General features: G+C 44.3%; 1 protein-coding gene across 4 annotated transcripts in view; it reads left to right on the top strand.

The window, feature by feature from the left end:
- The window catches only part of PNPT1 (polyribonucleotide nucleotidyltransferase 1), a 69,189-nt gene that overhangs the window by 13,856 nt on the left and 34,765 nt on the right, over nucleotides 1–20,568 (top strand). For all 4 annotated transcript variants that reach the window (XM_066595746.1, XM_066595745.1, XM_066595747.1 and 1 more), the window contains exons 10-14: nucleotides 6,561–6,612; nucleotides 8,396–8,453; nucleotides 9,344–9,440; nucleotides 13,855–13,957; nucleotides 17,178–17,248. In XM_066595746.1, coding sequence (XP_066451843.1) covers nucleotides 6,561–6,612; nucleotides 8,396–8,453; nucleotides 9,344–9,440; nucleotides 13,855–13,957; nucleotides 17,178–17,248 — 381 coding nt within the window. The remainder of the gene's footprint in view (nucleotides 1–6,560; nucleotides 6,613–8,395; nucleotides 8,454–9,343; nucleotides 9,441–13,854; nucleotides 13,958–17,177; nucleotides 17,249–20,568) is intronic.

The following is a 20,568-nucleotide window of genomic DNA, read 5'->3' on the forward strand; positions in this document are numbered from 1 at the left end:
CAGACAGCTCCATTAACCCCTTGAGTGGCACGCCCGGAAAATTTCCGAGGCCGAGCTCCACTGCTCATAGCGATACTGCCCGGAAGATTTCCGGGCTATGTATCACTATGGGAGCTGCAGAGCACAATGCCACAAGCTGTGACAGTGTGCTCTGCCTGCACAGACCCACACAGAGCAGTGCAAGGGCTTTGAAAAACCAGCAGAAGATATTGCCGACATGTCGGCAATGTCCTGCTTTGTTTACAGGTTGCCATAGAGACCATCGGCTTGTCAGAAGCAAGCCGATGGTCTCTGTGGCAGGGAGAGCTGGTTGTTAGCTGTCAGAGGACAGCTAGGTACTAGCTCTTACAGCAGAGATCAGAGAAAACCTCCGATCTCTGCTGTGTTAACCCTTTACATGCTGCAGTCTATGTGACTGCAGCATGTAAAGGGTTGTCACTGCAGCATGTAAAGGGCTGTCACCATCGGACCCCCGGAATGTGATCAGGGGTCCTGATGGGTCCCTGTGGAAGTCCCCTATAGGGACAAAAAAATAAATAAAAAAATTAAAAAAAAAAAGTAAAAAAAATTATTAAAAAAATAAAAAAAAACACTTGTCTCCCTTTACTTTGTAAAAAATCAAAAATACAATCACACATGTGGTATCCATGCGTCGTAATGACCCAGAGAAGGAAGTTAATACATTATTTAACCCCTTAATGACATGGCCCCTTTTTTTCTTTTTTCCCCATTTCTTTTTTTCCTCCCCCCTGTTTAAAAAATCACAACTTGTCCCGCAAAAAACAAGCCCTCATATGGCCATGTCAATGGAAAAATGAAAAAGTTATGGCTCTTGAGACGCAACTGCAAAACTAGTTGAAATTCAATGATTAGACCATTTTAAAAAACCTGCCCTGGTGGGCACGACAGGGTGATAGGAAACCTGCCACTCAAGGGGTTAATAAGAGCTGCGGCTCGCTTATAGAAGAGGTCACGAGCATCCGGATGATAATAATAATTTTTTTTTTTTTTTTAATTCCTTGTGCTTTTGCCACTAATTATCATTCCAGTAGCATAATATGTAAGGCTAAAAAAGACATGCCTGTCCAGTTCAGCTTATAATCCTTCAATGTTGATCCAGAGGAAGGCAAGAAATCCTCAATGAGGTAGAAGACAATTTTATCTAATTTTAGGGAAAACATTACTTCGACTCCAAACCTGGCAATCGGAATAAGACCTGGATCAGCAACCCTTCTCAACTAATCATGGACATTAACATGTAATATTGTTAAACTCAAGGAAGTCATCCAGGCCCCTCTTGTACTCCTTTTTTGTAAGTTTGCCATCACCACGTCCTCAGGCAGAGCGTTCCATAGTCTCACTGCTCTTACAGTAAAGAACCCCCTTCTAAATCGGTGTAGAAACCTTCTTTCCGCTAGAGGTAGAGGGCACCTCCCTACAGTCACAGTCCTGGGTATATCGGATCATGGGAGAGATCTCTGTATTGTCCCCTGATATATTTATGATTCACTACAAGATTTAATAGAAATACATGTAGAATTCAATCAGCATTAGACTAGAAGCTCTGTCACACCCAGTAGTTTGAGCTGCTGACTTTACTGATATGAGTGGACAGCAGTCACATGGTAAATCTGGTCATTTATAACTTTCTAAAGAAAACCATGTGCAGTAAACTAGGATGGGAGCTACTTTGTTATCTTGCAAATGGTGATTAAGTGTTGTACAGAGGCTTATGCCTCATTTAGACAGGATGAGCTCTCTGGCAAACAATGCCCAACAGCGTGTCCCAGTGATGCTTGTTCCTGTGCTACTACACAGGAGTATCACTGAAAGCACTGCCGGTGTGGAGGCATAGCCAGCTGGGGAGGACTATGTATATTCTCTTGGTGGGGCACTTTATTATATTGGGAAGGAGATGGCTGCACTTTGTCACCATAGGGGGCAGTATTATAGTAGTTAGAGTCTTGTGCATAGGGAACAGTAATATTGTAGTTATATTCTTGTACGCGGGGGCAAAATTAAGCCAGGCTCAATCGCCACGATTTCTCGCTGCGCATGACAGCGTTTCTCCTGCACGCTGTCATGCCCAGTCTGATTGGTTTCATTTTTTGTTTTTGGAAACTTCCCACTCTGACACTTAGCGACGTTAGATATAAAGGCAGCACATGCACAATTTAGTTGCATATGTACAGCATCTGTCACGCGCCCATAGTGAATAGGACTCTATAACACGTCATACATGATAAAATAGAACATGCTGCATTCCTTTTTACGCATGTATTATAAGCAATGAATATACCCAAGTGTGAATGGATCAATGAAAATCAATATACTTTGACTCCATTCACTACGTATTATGCGCACTTACATTGCACACATTATACACAATAAAACTGCGCTCACGTGAGTCTGCCATTATAGTAGTAATATTCTTGTGCACAGTGACAACTACTATTAGCTGTAAGAAACAGAAAAAGTTAAATCAGAAGGAGCTGAGCTGCAGGGCACTGTAGAGAATAAGCCTTTCTTATTATAACATTAACCCTTTCGAATCCACTGTCTGACCTCTGAAGACATTATGATTTAAGGCTGTACAGCTTCGATGTTGGAAGACATCCGTCGGGGTTCTCTTACTGATAATTGCCAGCCTCTCTGCTGTCGGAGCCTATTCAACGTGTCATCTTATGCAGTACTAGCTTTAGCCAGCAGATAGCGCCGTTGCATAATGGTAGAAAAAAAGTAAGTGCTCTAGGGAAAACCAGGATACAAATTGGATTGGAAAGGGTTAATTATTAACAGCACGTATTTAAATTTGGTAACTAAAAATTTCATTTGGCTCTTAAAGTTTTCTGTTTGGGGACTCCTAGGTACCATATTTTTCAGACTCCAGGACGCACATTTGAGCAAGAAAAATATCTAGCTTAAAAGGTGTGTGTGTTTGTTCTGATGTCAGGAAGGTCCGACACCACCAGAGCACCCTGACCACTTGTATAATAATCAGGCACAGCACTTTTGCACTCTAACTGATCATTAGGACCATTGGTGTAGATGGGAAAGATACCGCCTGTAAATCTGGCTGCAGCAGACTCGCCTTTAGCCTAAATCCCTGCTCTTTCTGCTAGCTGATATCTTTGCCCATCGCTGATACCAGAACCAGTCATCATCGAATGACAGCCTGACCTTTCAGACAGCTGCTCACTCAGGTGTTCATGCGGATGTAGTCTGGAGAGGGGAAACTGACCATGCCCCAGCCTCCATTTCCTGCTGAGCAGAAAGTGCCCTTTGACACTGCCACAGGGCAGATCTCTAAAGATGATGCCATCCGCTTCCTATTCCCTATGGAGAGTGCAAACATCGTAGCCCAGATGAAGGTCTGCAGTATTCAGATTATGCCCCTTTTGCACAGGACGATTCTTGTTTGCCCGATCGAACAAGCTGGTGACGTCTGACTTATTTTTATGCCAGCTGAACCTGAATGACGAGTGAGAACCTCACGATTTTCATTCCTGACTCAATCATTGCCTGCATTTTAAACTGAACTGTTAGGCCTGGTAAATTATAATATACTTTTTAATTCTCCTGCTTTCCCGCAGATCCGCGGCACGTCCAGTGTTGGCTGCGGGTGTGCAGTGGATCGCACGGTTTCCATTGAAGAGACTCCCAGAACTCGCACAAAAATGGAACCCTACATGGGCGACCTTTCTCCCACAGCGACGCAACAAGACGCAAAAATTGTAGCGTGTTCTATTTTCAGGCGAGTTTGCGTACCTGGCCGGATCTTTAATTTTCTGTACTGCAGATGTGTGCGGAAGTGCCGGCCGGCTCACATGCGCAGTACAGGGGTTTTTTAGTTTGTTTTTTTAAACTCCAGCCTTCCCGCAGGATCCATGGCCTGTCCGTGTGGGAACTGCGCTGATATGAAGCATGCTGCGATTTGTTTTTCGGACCAAAAGGTCCGCAAAACAAATCCGTATGCTTTAATTCAGATGTGGACACCCATGCTTCCCTATGGGCGTCTTGAATTGCGGATCTTCCCCCAAATCTGCCCATGGACATTGGGCCTAAAGATAGATAACTTTTGATCACATCCAGTCATGTGTGGTTTTACCAGTTATTTCCGAGCTTGGCCTACATACTTCTAACTAAATTTGGACCCCAGGAGCATACCACACAGCAAATGGATTTATTTGCAGTAACACGCACGAGAATATTGAGCTCTCCTTGCTATCTGCCATGTGAATGAATCCTTCACCTTACCGACACAATTGACGCGGCTGATCATCTGTCGCTCTCACGGTCTGTGATCTGTTCTCATTTCATTACGATTATGAAGTCCTATCTGTTAATTAAGCACATTTTACCTAAGAAGCATAAAGTTTGGTTTACCAAGAAGATAAAAGGGTAAGGCTGGGTTCACACAGGGCAGAATTTTGCTGCTGCAAATCTGCCTGCGGCCGCTAATCCCAGTGTTTGCCAGCCATGTGGACGAGATTTGTCAAAATCTCGTCCACACTGGGCAGACGATCCGGCGCGGATTCCCGGGACGCAGCATGTCAATTCTTTTCCTCCAGAGAGGAGCGAGGCCGCAACAGAAAAGCGTGCGGCAAAGCCGCTACAAAACTCGCAGGCTACGTGCCGTGGGTTTTGAAGCTGCGGACATCTCGTGGTTTTACGCTGCGGTAAAACCGTAAGATTTCCGCGGTGAAACAGTCCCTTTTGAACCCAGGCTAAATCTCACTCAGTGATAACTAACAAGTATCTTGCATTCAAAGTCTTTGTTTTAGTCTCCACTAGATGGCGCTAGTGTTTTTGTATTTCTCTATATATTTGTATACTATTATAAGCATTTATCGTATATACTAGAGTATAAACAAAGTTTTTAAGGGCTTTTTTTTTTTTTTTTCTGAAAAAGCCCCCTCGGCTTATACTCGAGTCAGGGAAGGGATAAAAAATTTTAAAAAACTCTATACTCCCCTCCCAGCCGGCATCAGTGCCCCTGGTGGCGGTGCAGAAAGCTGCTTCAATTTCTGTGTTCCCGGCAAGCTGCTTAAATTCTCCCCGCTGTCCTCCCCCGCCGTCCTCTCTGCTCAACTCTGTCATCCCCCGCCATCAGGCTGTGAATGATCGTGCACCAGCTGTGATTGGCTGGCGCCCGATCCAATCACAGTGCTTACTTACACAGCGCTGACGGGGAGGGGGATTTGAAAGCCGAGCAGGGAAATGACAGCAGGGAGAATTCTAAAGCAACTTGTGTGCGGCAAGCTGCTTTAGCCTAGGGTCACACAGGGCGGATTTGCCTCGGTTTTGCCGCAGCAGATCCGCCCGCGGCAAAACCGCCCGCGGCTGCTAATCCCGGGATTAGCCAGCCATGTGGATGAGATTTCTCAGAAATCTCGTCCACACGGGACGGCTAATCCGCTGCGGTAAATCCGGTTGAAGCTGCGGCCGCCGCAGCCGCGGTTTCAAAAGAAGCAGCATGTCCATTCTTTTTTTCATTCCGCTGCGGCCGCGCTCTCCTCTATGGGAGCGCCGGCCGCAGCGAAAGAGCGAGCGGCCGGGCCGCTTCAAAGCCGCGGCGGTTCTCCCGGCAGAAATCTCGCGGTTTTTGCTGCGGCCAAACCGCGAGATTTCCGACGGGAATCCGCCGTGTGTGAACCCAGGCTTAGAATTCTCCCCGCTGTTATCTTCCTGCTCAGCTTTCAAATCCCCATCCCCGCCAGCACTGTGTAAGTAAGTGCTGTGATTGGATTAAGCGCCAGCTGTGATTTGGCTGGCGCTCGATCCAATCATAGCGCTTATTTAAACAGTGCTGACAGATGACAAAGCCGAGCAGAGAGGACAGCAGGGTATGACAGCGGGGAGAATTCGAGCAGCTTGCCGCACTGCCTGGAACACAGGCATTGAAGCAGCTTTCCGCACCGCCGCCGGGGACATAGACGCCGGTTCGGAGGTGAGTATGGAGGTTTTTTTTTTTTTTTTTTTAAACCCAGTATATACTCGCGTATAGCTCGGCTTATACTCGAGTCAACAAGCTTTTTACTAGTTTTTTTTTTTTTGGTGAAACTTATTGACTCGGCTTATGCTCGGGTCTGCCAATACTTGAGTATATACGGTATATCAACTATAAGGTATTTCCAGGAATAGTAGTTTTTTTTTTACGTACAGAAACTTGCTGCTTTCAATATTTTAACCAATGTATTATTAAATCTGAATCGGCTCTTTGCTGTGAGTGACACGTGATCTTGCATGTGACCCTCCATTGTTTTTAAAACAGGGGCAGTGACACGTTAAGAATACGGTAAGTGTATAGTGATGAATTGCAGCACTTTATGCGGCACACATCTCTATGCAAAAACTGCAGCTTTATTTTCAAGAATGTACAACTATCTTATTTTTAAAAAATAATGCTATTTGCCGATGACTTGTTTAAAACTAGTTTACAGAAGTTATGGATTTATGTATATAGAGTTGTCGTTGCAGTCATGTGGCTGGCGGTGTATCGGAGAAATGAGTGCTTGGTACAGATTTCACTCTCATTTACCTCTGCTCTTCTTCCTCAGGCTCGCATCTGACAGGCTATATGCAATTTTTACAGAATTCACCCATGACAAAGTAGGTGGAAAAAACGTACTTTTTTTTTTTTTTTTTTTCTGCCAATAGGTTTCTCTGCCCTGTTCAATAGTTAGTGGCCATTGTAAGGCATATATATTAGAGGTTTTTCCGTCTCACAGTTACAGATAATTATTGGCTAGTTATACCATGAATCTGGCTCTGTCTGATTCCTGGCATGTGTTCTCGCCCTCCATTATAGTCATTGATAGAGAGAAACCGCTATGAGCACTTACCGTTCTGTTTTTCTTTCATCTGACTTAAGGTCCTTTTAGACGAGCCATTTCTCGTTTGCAAGAGAAAATGTTGTCGCCACTAACTTGTTCGCACTCGTGCAGCCTGTTTATACAGCAGATACATCGTTGGCTCGTTCAGACAAGAATCGTTCAGTCTTCACATTCTCTGTATAAGTGAGCGCTGCTTAAACAGAACGATAAGCGAACGAGCCAACAATGGTTTTTATGCTGCATAAAATGAATGAAAGGAGAATGATTCTTATTCGGGCTAAACGTCAGCCAACGATTATCGTTCACTTTTGCTCGCTTGGACAATTTTTTTTTTTTTTTTTAACGATAATCATTCCATCTGAAAGCACCTTTACATAAAAGGGGACTTTGACCGCCAGGAATACTCTATATGTTGTGTTTGAGCTGTACATATAGAATGCTTATTGGTTCGGTCGGAACGTGCTGCTTTCACCAATATTTAGGTACTTGGCTTGTTCATGGAATCAGCTGTGCAGTCCAACATGGATTGGCCCCTTCCTGACTGCATGCCGTTAATATGTTAACAGTCACAAAGGTTATATGGAGCGGGCTAAGGAATCAAGCCTGCTCGTACCTAGCGGGAAACTGTGATAAAATTGACATCTTCCCAATGAGGGTGTGAATTCCACAAATATGCAATTAAAACCAGCTTCAAAATCCACACCAAATGCTACAGGTTTGGCTGCAGGTTTTCTGCTGCTGATCTGCTGCAAATCGGCCTTGGTGTGGACCCAGCCTTATACAGGACAGCTGTTGGAGCGCCTGACAGTCTTCCCAACTGTGACTTCACATAGGCGCGATAGTCGTTCAGTGAACGGAGGCAGAGTGCACCAGAGATCTCTTCCGGGCTGCTAGCCTTCGTTTAAAGATTGTATGACTCCTGTTTAGTCCATCACTAGTCGTTCTGCTTCAGTGAGCTGAAACAAAGTGACTACCAACTGCTGAGCGATTTATTTATTTATTTTTTTTCTGCGCTCAGTGCCTTGCCGGTGACTGTGTGTACGCAATCGTCGAACATTGCAGTTTTGAGCAGCTATTCAGGAAATAATTGCCTCTTGTAAAGGTAAAATAAAGGTAAAGTCCCCCAGTGCAAGCACAGAGACATGCCTTCTAGGGTGACATCGCATTGTGGCGTTTTCTTGACAGACTGTTTTGGCGGGATGGTTTGCCATTTGCCATTTCCCCCACCACCACCAAACTGAGTTCTCATTTTAGTGACCTCGGAAGGATAAGTTAACCTTGAGCCGGCTACCTGAACCAAGCTGGGATTGAACCCGCAACCTTCAGGTCGTGCGCGAGAGCACTTTATATTGGGAATATTGGACCTCATTTATCAAAACTGTCTAACAGAAACGCTGACCTGAACCCCTAGCAGGCACCATGCAAATTCCCAGTAGACCACTTCTTTAGCAGTCGGATACTGGTATTGGTACAAACATAGTCCTGTTACTAGCAATGCGGTAAGGTTGTTTTTTTTTTGTTCATGACCCATAATTTTATTTCTTTATTTTTTTAAATAGATATCTAGAGATGAATCTGTGAATAAGGTCAGGCTTGAAACTGAGGAATCACTAAAAGGTATTGTAAAGTTGTTGTTTTTTTTAACTTGATGAATTTTGTTACAGTGCATACAATTGCTGGTGCCTGCAGTTCTACATTGTTTATACAGTTTTCAATATGCTTTTAACAAATTGCATATTACATCTCATCTTAAAGGAGTTGTCAAAATTTAGAAGGAAAAAAAAATGTCAACAGCTGGCTATGCATCAAAAGAAACTTTACTCGCACTCTTTTCCTGGGGAAGAAGAGAGGAATCATCTACCACGGTGATCCCAGTCTCTGTTGACAGTGGAAGTCAGGTGACCGATGCAGGCAATCGGGGGCCCTACTGCGTCACTGCCCGTTCTCCTGGCATCAGTGCTGACATCCTGGATGCCAGGAGTTTGGAATGGTTGCTTTGAAGTCACCTGACTTCTGCAGTCCACAGAGCCTGGTATCCTCTGCTCATTAAAAGTACTTTGAAGATATGTCCAAATCATTTCCTGCATGTGCAGTAACCAAATCAAACACTAGATGCAAGGAAGCAAAACTGTGCAAAATGAGCAGATAGCCTTTTTTTAACCTTTTCATTATTTAACAGCACTTAAGTTTTATGTACAAGCAGAAAATTAGGTGAGTGTGTAATTTTAGGTGTGTGTGTGTGTGTGTGTGTGTGTGTGTATATGTATGTATGTATGTATGTATGCGTATTTATTTACTTATTACATACAGACTGTGTACGCGACTATATAAAGCAGGTCATTAAAACCTCTTTGGGAAGGTTGTCCGAAGTTGCATTGAAGTTTTTTTTTCTCTTTTTTTTTCCAAAGGAGAGTTGCATAATATATGGTTGATCTGAAAATGTTTACTATCCTGATATTATTTTTGCATTTATCACATTATAATGTGCAACTTTTACTCTCTTCTAGAAAAATTCCCAAATGCAGAACCATTTGATTTAATTGAGTCCTTCAATATCGTGACAAAAGAAGTTTTTAAAAACCTCATATTAAACGAATATCGAAGGTATGGTTTCTCTTCTACACTCTGTATTCTAATAAACAACTAAGACTATTCTTTAGGCCTCCCATACATATGAAGGCCCATTTACACGCAAAAGATGAATATTTCAAATGATTGAAAGTTTTAGCAATCTTTTTGCATAAAGTGTTAATGGACACTAATGTCCTTTAACACGTTATCACCTTTATTTGCATGTAAATGGGTCTCCAGGTGCTGTTTGCAGAGCTCAGCATGTGACGCATCACATGCCCTGCTGTGCAAACGGCTGCATTGTTCTTATCGGGGCTGCCAGCAGAATACAATGTAATTTCCTGACTCCCGCGGAGAACACCACATGCGGTCTGTTGAGAGATATACTTTATCTCTGCAGCTGAAAGATAGATTTTAAGTGCACCTTAAAATCATTGTCCAGATGCAAAGTGTACAATAGCAGTGTTTACATGTAACAATATTGCTTATTTTCGGTCGTTTGAACGAATTTTGAGCGATAATCGTTACGTGTAAATGGGCCTTTAGACTTCTGCTGGACCAGAAGTGTATGGTGTATGAGGGGGGGGGGGGGGGGGGGTTGAAGAAACTCAGTAGGGAAGTTGTTCCAACATCTTGGAGAAGTAAGCACAGATCTTCTGTAGATGTGGGCTTGCTCAAATCCTTCTCTCTTCATGATGTTGGTTGTATGTTTGGGTTGTAGTCCTGCTGCAGAATATATTTGGAGCCGATCAGAGGCCTCCCTGATAGTACTACATAATAGATAGCATCTGCTTGTATTTTCTCAGCATTGAGGACACTATTAATCCTGACCAAATCCCAAACTCCATTTAGTGAAATGCAGCCACAAACTTGCAAGAAACCTCCACCATTTTTCCCTGTACTCTGCAGACATTCATTATTGTCCCACTCTACACCATGCTTCCCTATTCCCTGCAGACACTTATTATTGTACTGCCCTCCACCATGCTCTCTGCTGCCTGCAGACACTCATTATTGTACCGCTCTGCACCATGTTTCACTGTTGCCTGCAGACACTGATTGTACCGCTCTCCACCCTGCTTCACTGTTGCCTGCAGACACTCATTATTGTACCGCTCTCCACCATGCTTCACTGTTGCCTACAGACAATGATTGTACTGCTCTCCAGCCCGTCAGCAAAAATATTGCCTTCTGTTACAGCCAAATATTTCACATTTTGACTCCTTAGTCCAGAACACCCGCTGCCATTTTTATTCACCCCATTCCATATGTTTTCGTGGATAAGTGTCACTTGGTCTTTTTTCAACGTTGAGGAAATGGCTTTCTGGATGCAATTCTTCCATGAAGACCACGTCTGAACAGACTTCTCCAAACAATAAGATTGGTGTACCTGGGTCCGACTTGTTTTTGTCAGTTCTGAGTTGATGGCACTGCTGGACAGTTATCTATTTGGAAGGGAAGCAAGCATTATGTGTACAGTTAGTCCCCTACTTGCGAACAGGTTCCGTTCCAGGAGCCTGTTCGCAAGTCCGAACAAATGGTTGTATGGAGCGGGATTGCGGGTGGATCCTGCTCCATACAACGTCGCTTGTCCGCCGCTTGTCGGAACTGTTAACACTTTAAATGCCGCTGTCAGAGCGGTATTTAAAGTGTTAACAGTTTTGACAAGCGGCGCGGCTCGTCGGAACTGCTGCCGCCGGGTGCCCGCTGTAAGAAACAGCCTGCACCCAACTTTCAGGGGGGCCCGTACAGCGTCCCACGATGAGATCGCAGGACGCTGTGTGGTTGCTAGTCAGCCGCGGACCTCCTGAAAGGCCTATGCAGAGTGCCCATCAAGCGCACGGCTTGATAGGCGCTCTGCATAGACAGCCCTAGGGCCTTTCAGAAGGCCCCCAGCTGCCGAGCAACCACGATCTGACTGGACAGGCTTCTATCAGGCTTGATAGAAGCTTGCCCGGTCCCTGCACAGTATGATGTAATGCCATAGCATTACATCATACTGTGCAGGACAGATAGTTCGTATCTTGTGAAATTCGTAAGTCGAATGTTCGCAAGTAGGGGACTATCTATATTTGTATCTGCTGCACAAAGTTTCCTTGGGTGACCACTCTGTCTATGATCCTCAATGCTGGACGTTTCTTTGTGCTGCTTCAATAGAGCTTGAACAGCACATCTTGAAACCCCAGTCTACTTTGAAATCTTTTCCTGTGAGAGCCCTTGCGGATGCAGTAGAATTACCTTGCTTCTTGCTACTTTACTCCGTCTTGTTATGGAGTATGACCAGTGACATGAAACTGTCTTCCACAACCACACCTTTATAGCAGAGTTTATCTGTTCCTCATCCAGTTTAACGCCTCCTACACAACTGTTTCTGTTAATGACTGTGTTTCAACCTACACATGAAAATGATGATTATCACCTGCTTAATATATTTGGTTAATCATACACCTGACTGTAATCCCTGACTTTGTGCAAGTGTACCTAGAAGAATTGATGCTGTTTTGAAGACAAAGGGTGATCACTCCAAATATTGATTTAGGCCCAATGCTCAGACGGATTTCCGCTGCAGAATTCGCGGCCAGACGCCTGCCGCAGATTCCATAGCAATGTCCATCTGCTGACATGCTATATTAAGGCCTCCTTCACACGGGCGACACCGCATCGCTGCGAGAAAATCGCAGCGATATCGCATCCCTGCACCGTATATCGCTGCGATTTTTCTCGCAGCAATACCGCGATTTTGTAGCGCTACAAAGTCGCATGAGACGCTACAAAATCATGCGACTTTGTAGAATCTGCTACTGTCAAAGTTGCATCGCATCGCATGCAAACCGCGTTTTTGTGCGATGCGATGCAACAGAGAGGAAGGCTCCATAGAGAAGCATGGGCTACAAAACCTAGCATGTCGCAAGCATATTGCCGGGCCTGCGAGGTTTGGGTGTCGTTTTGTAGCATGCTACAAAACATTTCATGTGTGAAGGAACCCATAGGAAACCATGGGCTTCACATACATGCGATTTTGTAGCCCGTGTGAAGGAGGCCTAAAAGATTCTTTCCTGCCCACGAGCGGAAATCAACTGTGATTTTCCGCTTGCGGGGGAGAATCGCAGCAGGCTCTATTTGGTGTGGAAAATTACACGGACGGATTCCATTGCAGTCAATGGAAACCATCTGTCCCACGGCACTTCCGCAGTGAGCACTGCAGAAGTATTGCGAGAATCCGTGTCGTAGCCCAGCGCTGGCGCGTCATGCCCTGTACTGCGCATGTTTGCAGGTCCGCCGGCAGAAACACTTGTGGTGGGTCCGAAAGGTGAGTATAGAGTCTATGGAGCTCACCGGGTCTGATTCTGCTGCGAGATTTTGCAATCAGAATCTGACCTGGCCGTGGGCAGGAGGCCTATAGTTCTTTTGTTCATTCACTTTGCATTTTATTTGACAAAAATAAATGAACATTTCTATTTTTTTTAAAGCTTTGTTACTTTGCAGCATTTTTCAACACCTGCTAAAAACCTCTGCACACTACTGTAGCTGTTCAGACTGGCCATACATATACAAGCTCAAAGTATCTCTGCCTGACACTCGCCCCTGTGTGTCCTCGCTCTAGTGCTGTCACACAGGAGCGAGCATCGCTGCCTCTGACAGAGTGGCTAGCAGGGGGCCGGAGAGGCTGGAGGAGACCTCACTCCTCGCTCTCCCCTGCCTCTCTCCATTCACTTAACACTGCGACCATTCAGTACTGAACGGCTGCTGCTAACACTGACTGATCATCATTCAAGATTTTATGCAGTCTAAATGATGGACGATGAGCTGATTGCTGATCGTTCAGTGTAAACAGCAGCCGTTCAGTACTGAATGAACGCTGTGTTAAGTGAATGGAGAGAGGCAGGGGAGAGCGGGGAGAGAAGTCTCCAGCTGCCCTGCTGCGAGCCAACAAGATTCGCTCCTGTGTGACAGCGCGGGAGCGAGTACATGTGGGGACGAGTGTCAGAAATAGTTTGCCCAACAGTTGTGAATGGGGCTTAAGAAAGATCCTTCATGGACAAACACTTAAAATTTGTCCTTCTTTCCAGACAATGGCGCTGTGTCATCGGTTGGTTTAAAACAATTTTGTTAAATTCCACCTAATGAATGATTGTTGGTAGAAATCAGCATATTCATTAAGTTTAGTATAAAGGCCTTTTACATGGGCCGGTCTGACAGTCATTTAAACCACTGCACGGGCGCTGATGTCACCGCTAAGGTCGTCAGACTGACAGACTTCGCCGCTGGGTTGCGGGCTTCTCGTCTGCTGCTGACTCAGCACTTGACCTCTTATGTGAAGCGGGAAGCATTTACACATAACGTAAAGCCAGCGATTGGTTTTTAAGCAACGTTTATTACATATAAATTAGCCATTAAATGTTTGGTCACCTTTGTAAACCCTTAATCTTCTGTCCTTTTGCTGAAGGTGTGATGGCAGAGACTTGTCATCTCTCAGAGATATCCGCTGTGAAGTTGATCTGTTCAAACCTCTTCATGGATCTGCTTTATTCCAGCGGGGACAAACTCAGGTCAGTATTTTCCTGTGCAGGTCCCTTTATTGAAATGACATTTACTCCAATGCCGCTCTGTCTCTCATAACATATTGCTTTCATTCTAATCCTAAAATGATATAGCTACAGAAGTAGCAAAGTTCAACATGACGGTGGTAACTTTCTGTGACAAGTTATCTTAATCCATTCAACAACTATTCTCTTATTTTAACCCCTTCCCGCTGCAGGGCGTAAGTTTACGTCCTGGCAGCCTGGTACTTCCCGCAACAGGACGTAAACTTACGTCCTGGAGATAGCGCGGGATCATATGTGATCCCGCGCTATCCCGCAGCGGGAGCCGGCTGTCAGTCGCAGCGGGAGCCGGCTGTCAGTCACAGCCGGCGTCCCGCTGCAACAGCGGGGGGGCATCGGAGATGCGCCACCCGCTGTTAACCCCTTCCCTGTAGATCGCGGCAGGGAAAGAGTTCATAGAGGGAGCGGACTCCCTCTGTGTCTCCGGCCGGAACTCGCGATGTCATTGCGAGAGCCCGGCCTGTCACCATGGCAACAGGACGCCAGGCACTGGCGTCCTGTATTTATTGCCTATGCCTATGATCGCTGTATAAGCGATAAGGCATGGCAGAGCAGTAGCTCTGCCATGCCTTATGACAGCGATCATCAGGGCAGTGGTTAAAGTCCCTCAGAGGGACACAAACAGTGTAAAAAAAAGAAAGATTAAAAAAATGAATTAAAAAAAGTAAAAAAAGAGTAAAAAAAACATTTTTTTATGCTTTTTCTCAGATTAGCATAAAAAAAGGTAAAAAAAAAATAAAACCCCACATATTTGGTATTGTCGCGTCCGTAATGACACGTACAATAAGTTGCATATGCTTTTGACTGTGCACGGAAAAAAACACTAAAAAAAAAGCTAAAAAACTGAGGCAAAATTCTAATTTTTAGCATTTTGCCTCACTAAAAACGCAATAAAAGTGATCAAAAAAGCCATATGTACCCCCAAATGGTACCAGTAAAAACTACAGCTCGTCTCGCAAAAAATAAGCCCTCATAGAGCGCCGTACATCGAAAAATAAAAAAGTTACAGGACTTTGAATGCAGCAATTTAGAATAGAAAAAAGATTTCCAAAAAAAAGGTTTTTTATTGCAGAAAAGTGGGGAAACCTAAAAAAAAATGTAAGAATTTTGGTATCGTTGTAACCGTACCGGTCCGCAGAAAAACTGGAATGTCTCATTTATGCTGCATGATTAACGCTGTAAAAAAAAAATAAAAAAATCTATGGCAGAATTGATGCGTTTTCTCTCCCTGCTATCATAAAACAAAAAAAAAAAAGGTTTACAATATAGTCTATGTACCCCAAAGTGGCATCGATAAAAACTACAGTTCGCCACGCAAAAAGCAAGCCCTCATACGGCCTCGTCGACGGAAAAATAAAAAAGTTATGACTTTTGCTAAACGGAGAAGAAAATCCGCCAAAAATTGTTGCGTCCTTAAGCCCAAAATAGGCCATGTCATGAAGGGGTTAACACACAATACATTGGAAAGAAATTAAGTGGGTAAACAAACTGTGACACAAAGTTATCTCAGCGCTTTTAAGTCGGAGACTATACTTGGGCATGGTATGCACTTCATGAAGGCTGTGGGCACCTTTTTTGTCCTTTTTTTTTTTCCTCTAAAGCTGTATTTCTGTGTGGCCACTGGTATCAGATTACAGAAGCAACCAAAATTGACAATTGTAAGCAGTTTCTGAAACTCCCATTGACTTCTACGGGCATTATAGAAACTGAGTGGGGAGGGGTATTGTGTCTCCTTGAGGAGAGTACCTAATAGGTGAGTGAGGAGACTTTTATAAGGCCATGCATGCTGTTCTGGGTAATATGCAAATATCCTACTGCAGACTGATGAGGGACAAACGCACCGAAACAGCCATCTGTATATGGTTTCTGGCTTGGTTTTCAATTCCCAATCATTGTTAAGACTTGTATAAAGAGTTGGACATTGATTTGCAGGAATGCTGCTATCCAATAGGTGGCACTGCAGAGGTATTGTTGAATTTTCCTTATTTGCATAGAAACTGAGTAGAACACCCAGTCTGTCTGTTTCTGCAATCCCAGCCATCGCTGGCTACTCGGGCATGATTGGCTGATGTGGAATTACCCCTGCAACTAAACAAACCTTTCAAAGGTGTCCATAAACTTTACTGTATCGCGTATTTGGTCTCTAAGATCCGATCTTGAGCGTTGCAGCAAGAAGCATTCCTGCGTAGAAGTGAATGGAAGTTACTGAAGCAGTGTACAAAATGGGAAAAATGCCATCAATTTTTGCAAAATTTAAGCAGCTTTGTAAATCATCCACATTTAAACATTTTTTTTACCAATTTGTGGCTGTAGAGTCTGAGCAATTACTTTACATAGCAGGTTATGCTGCTGTTTCTGAATAAAACTAAACACAGATTAAGGATTTCAGACGGCTGATATATGAACATGTTTGGTTTGTTCAGATTGTTTTGGACATCAGTGTCATAACGTTAGATGGATAAGCTGCCGCTCGACCTCTGCCATAACTAGTGGCTGGAATCTTGGCTTCCATTGATTGGGATGCTGATCTGTCCAGTAGGAATGACTTTTTACATGCATTTCATTGGGGCACACTGGTATAGGCTACTACCACTAAGAAGACAAACAGGTTGGCAACAGCGCAGGAGTGTGTGTCACTGGGACGAGTGTTGGGCATCTTTTGCCCCACAGTTCGTCCTGTGTAAAAGAACCATAACATACAAGTCCATAGGTTTTAATTTTCTTAGTTATTGAGAAAGAGGATAGGCCATCAGCACCTGATCGATGGGGTCCACCGCCTGGGACACCATCAGAGTACCATCTTGTTACTACTCAGAATGCTGTATGTTTTGTAGTGGCTGTTCTGAGCACTGCAGGTTTATCCATGCACTTCAACAGGACAAGCTTGTGCTTTTCAGAACGACTGCTATAAAATGTACAACGCTCTGAGTACTAACAGGATCATACTCTGATGGAAATGGCCGCAGTGCTCCGACAAGCACACAGTCCTCTCATTATCTGATCATTGGGCTCCCAATAGCGCACCCTCACCGATTTGAATGTTGCTGGCCTTGCTTCATGATAGGCCACCAATTCCTACAGTGTGAATAAACCCCTCTAATGCATTGACTTAATGATTTAAAAAACTCTGTTTGTAACCATGTAATGCATTTATTTCTTTAAATAGGTTTTATCTACCGTTACTTTTGACTCCATTGAGTCCAGTATGAAAGCTGATCACATTACAACAGCGTTGAGGTATGTTGACGCTTTTACATTAGGGAGACCCTGTCACCTGCTTTTCGCTGTATAAGCCAAGCTTGTGGGCTGAAAGTAGGTGACATGCTGAGTCCGGGATGTAAGTATTCTACTTACCTCCCCCGTTGTTCCCCTTGTGTGAGTGCAGAAAGCCACTGCTGCAGTGCATTCAGCGGCACTCCTAAGTAATCCTCCCACTATAAAATTAGAATGGGTGCATATTTGACGACGGGATGGGGAAAAGTAAAAGGCATCTACGGACTCAGTGGGTCACTTACTTTCAGCCCATAAGCTTGGCACTGGCAATTGCACACTGTTTTACGCACTCACAATTTAATTTTACCACATGAATAGCACATTGGCCTAGATTAATCAGTTTACATTAATTATGGCAACTTTTCTCATCACTCACTGGATTTGAGTCGGAAGGGGTATCCTCTCTCTCCTTTAAGGAGAACACCTAGAAGGTGTGGGAGGAGCCATGCATTCTCCTCTGGGAAATATGCAAATAAGGAAGATGGAGCAATACTTCTGCAGCGCCACCTATTGGAAGGCAGCATTCCTGCAAATCAATGTCAGACCCTTGAAACACGTCTTTATAACAACGACTGGGAATTGAAAACCAAGCCAGAATCCATACACAGACAGCTGTTTCCGGGTGTTTGCCCCTCATCAGTGTGCAGTAGGTTTCCGCCTTGGCTAGTGAGAGGTCTTTGACCTGGGTCGCAAAGGCAGTCATCTGTCCTTAAGGAGAGTACCTATAAGGTGTGTGACAGGACTTAGTCCATGCATGTGGTTCTGGGAAATATGCAAATAAGGAATATGAAACGATACCTCTGCAGCGTCATCTATTGGAAGGCAGCATTTCTGCAAGTCAGAGGCCTGTGACATGGGTCGGAAAAGGTATCGTCTCTCCTTACGGAGAGCACCTAGGAGGTGAGGAAGGAGACTTAGAGGTATTGTTCCATTGCCTCTCACCATCCAAGCCAGAAACCTACTGCACACGAATGAGGGGCAAACACCCCAAAACAGCTGTCTGTGTATGGATTTCTGGCTTTTGGTTTTCAATTTCCAGTCATTGCTATATATGACTTGTATGAAGAGTCTGACACTGACTTGCAGGAATGCTACCTTCCAATAGGTGGCGCTGCAGAGGTATTGTTCCATCCTCCTTATTCCCTGTATTTGAAAAATTAACATGGTTTAATTTGAGTGGTTTCCAACTTCAGAATAGATCTGTTAGCTAGAAATTGTTTAAATCCTGAATATATTTTCTGACTTTAGAGTAACCCTCCTTGCCTGGAGAAGCTTTAGAGCAGCCCTCCGAGCCTGGAGAAGCTTTAGAGCAGCCCTCCGAGCCTGGAGAAGCTTTAGAGCAGCCCGCCGAGCCTGGAGAATCTTTAGAGCAGCCCGCCGAGCCTGGAGAAGCTTTAGAGCAGCCCGCCGAGCCTGGAGAAGCTTTAGAGCAGCCCGCCGAGCCTGGAGAAGCTTTAGAGCAGCCCGCCGAGCCTGGAGAAGCTTTAGAGCAGCCCGCCGAGCCTGGAGAAGCTTTAGAGCAGCCCGCCGAGCCTGGAGAAGCTTTAGAGCAGCCCGCCGAGCCTGGAGAAGCTTTAGAGCAGCCCGCCGAGCCTGGAGAAGCTTTAGAGCAGCCCGCCGAGCCTGGAGAAGCTTTAGGGCATATGAATGCACAGTGCATATCAGGCAGTCAGAGAAGCGGTTCGGCCATCTTTGTTTCTCCAGACCAGATGACTGCTTTAAGACACACCAAACTTCTTACAAATCATGCAAGTTTTTGTTTTTTTTTTAATTTTTGCACCATTCACTCAAATATTTTCCATGAACTAAAGCTTCTGCTTCACACCTCTGGATTCAATGGAAGGCTGTACATCACTATATCAGACTGTATTTTAATGGGGCCAAGCATATTGCTGCATGTCGTTGAATGTCTCTAGAGGGCAATGCAATCCTTGTAACAGACCGTTGGAATTTAGCTGGTGCAGTCACATGCATGATTTGTCTTAATTTTATCTGCACAATCTCAAAGAAATGTCATGTATCTCAAAAATGTCACTTAATGTTAATTTACACTGCATGGCCACATTATTAGAGACCCCCATCTAGTAGCGTGCTGGACCTTAACTGCTATGATTCTGAAGGGCAATTTCTTGTGATGTCCGTTCAGTTATTTTGGACCAAGGGTGTGCCAAGAAAACCTTCCCTGTACCAATTTCTGACCCTCCCATCCGTATTGTACAACAAAAATCTGGATTCGTCTGACCAGGCGATGTCTTTCCATTTCTCAGTGATCTAATTTTTGCTCTCTTTTGCCCACTGGAATATTGTTGCTATTTAGGAGAAATAGAAACATGACTCTCGATCTGTTCATCTGCTGTCATAGTTGATCTATGCTAAGGAAGAAATTGTGCGTTCAGACACATTAGTTGGGGTAGGGGAGTTGGATTCCGATCTATTGCCTAGACTGCGCATGTGCGCTGTCTCGGCACGAGTGTTCATATTCTATTGCAGAGAGACAGCGTGCGCGTGCACAGTCTCTGCAATAGCTCGGCACTTCCTGCTAGGCTGTGAACACTACGTGACTAGTGACACAGCGTACAAGGACTGCAGGAGACAGGAGAAGATGCGGTAAGAAGACTGATGGGGGAGGAATAGGTGAGCGCAGAATTTTTATTTTATTTATTTTTTAACAAAACCCCTTTAACTGAGCACAGCCTGTTAATCGGAATGATTCTTGACATCCGCCACTGATCCCTATTGTCAACGAGATATTCATGTCCACAGCATCCACTTGATGTTTTTCCTCAATCACACCATTTCTCTGTATACTCTCCACAGATCCCCACAAGGTTGACGTTTTTTGAAATAATGGCCCCGGCTAGTCTACCACCGACGGCCACACCTTATTCAAAGTCACTCGGATCGTTCGATTTTCCAATTCTTATGTGGATTCACACCGAAAGTGATCCATCAAGTGCCTAATTTCATACAGGGAAGCCTCAGTTGGGAAAGAGCAGTTGCCTGTAATAAATTGGCCGTTCAGTGTTTAGTATCTTCCTTTATGGTATAACCAGAGTAATATCTAAAGGGAATATTTTAATTGACATTAAACATTTTGTCACTTGTGTCACCAGAATACATTTTACCCAAGAAAAAATACAATTCAATGTGATTTTTATTTTTTTTCATTTTTGTAGTAGAACTGGTTAAATATGAAGAAATTGTAGCAGATAGTGATAAATCATGTAGTCACACATTTCTGTAGTTCTGTAGTTGCTGGAAATGGAGTGGGTGGGCGCGTACAC

The sequence above is a fragment of the Eleutherodactylus coqui genome, chromosome 3 (assembly GCF_035609145.1).
Source record: "Eleutherodactylus coqui strain aEleCoq1 chromosome 3, aEleCoq1.hap1, whole genome shotgun sequence".
NCBI classification, from domain to species: domain Eukaryota; kingdom Metazoa; phylum Chordata; class Amphibia; order Anura; family Eleutherodactylidae; genus Eleutherodactylus; species Eleutherodactylus coqui.